General features: G+C 39.5%; 1 protein-coding gene across 1 annotated transcript; it reads right to left on the reverse strand.

The window, feature by feature from the left end:
* Positions 1–110: 110 nt before the first annotated feature.
* Positions 111–351, reverse strand: SARC_17808 (hypothetical protein; the record flags this gene model as incomplete). The annotated part of the gene is made up of 1 exon (XM_014288104.1): positions 111–351. A coding segment is annotated over one exon (241 nt), but the record flags the coding sequence as incomplete, so codon positions are not given.
* Between the last annotated feature and the right edge of the window lie 404 nt (positions 352–755).

Here is a 755-nt window from a genome sequence, read left to right on the forward strand (position 1 = left end):
CAAAGTATAGTAGATGTACTTACATGTTCTCGTGTGTACTCACAGATGTCCAAAGCAATACAACAGTACCGGTCGACAACACCACTTGCAAGCCCGCCCATACCCCCCCCCTACCCTACCTGTACGGTATTGAAGTAATTGGTGGTCGAGTACATGCTGCGGGTGAGTGAAGATATGGTAGCGCCCTCTATCAGCGCCGGTGACTGCCACATCTGTTCCGATGTGTATTTACTGTTCATCAGCGTCTCTCGGTCGTCGTTGCGGATGCCCCAGAAGACACCCAACTTGTCGTGAATGGGACCCTGTTGGTGATAGCTGATAGCGTAGGCCGGGCCTGCATTCCTGGCATACCTGCAGGAGAATGGGGTGTATTATAGGGATCAGATGTATTTAGACTGCAAGAGATATAACATGGTGAGGGGGTGTAATATAGGGATCAGGTATATTCAGACAGCAAGAGATACAACATGGTGAGGGAGTGTAATATAGGGATTAGATGTATTTACACTGCAAGAGATATAACATGGTGAGGGGGTGTAAGAAAGGGATCAGATAAATTTAGACAGCAAGATATATATTTATATATATATGTATGTAGAACTATAAATATACATATACATATACATATACATATACATATACATATACACGTACACACACACATACACATTTATATATATATATATGTATATATATATATATATATATATTACTATTATATATACATACATATATATTTATATATGAATATATGA

The sequence above is a fragment of the Sphaeroforma arctica genome (genome assembly GCF_001186125.1).
Source record: "Sphaeroforma arctica JP610 unplaced genomic scaffold supercont1.12184, whole genome shotgun sequence".
In the NCBI taxonomy this organism is placed as follows: Eukaryota; class Ichthyosporea; order Ichthyophonida; genus Sphaeroforma; species Sphaeroforma arctica.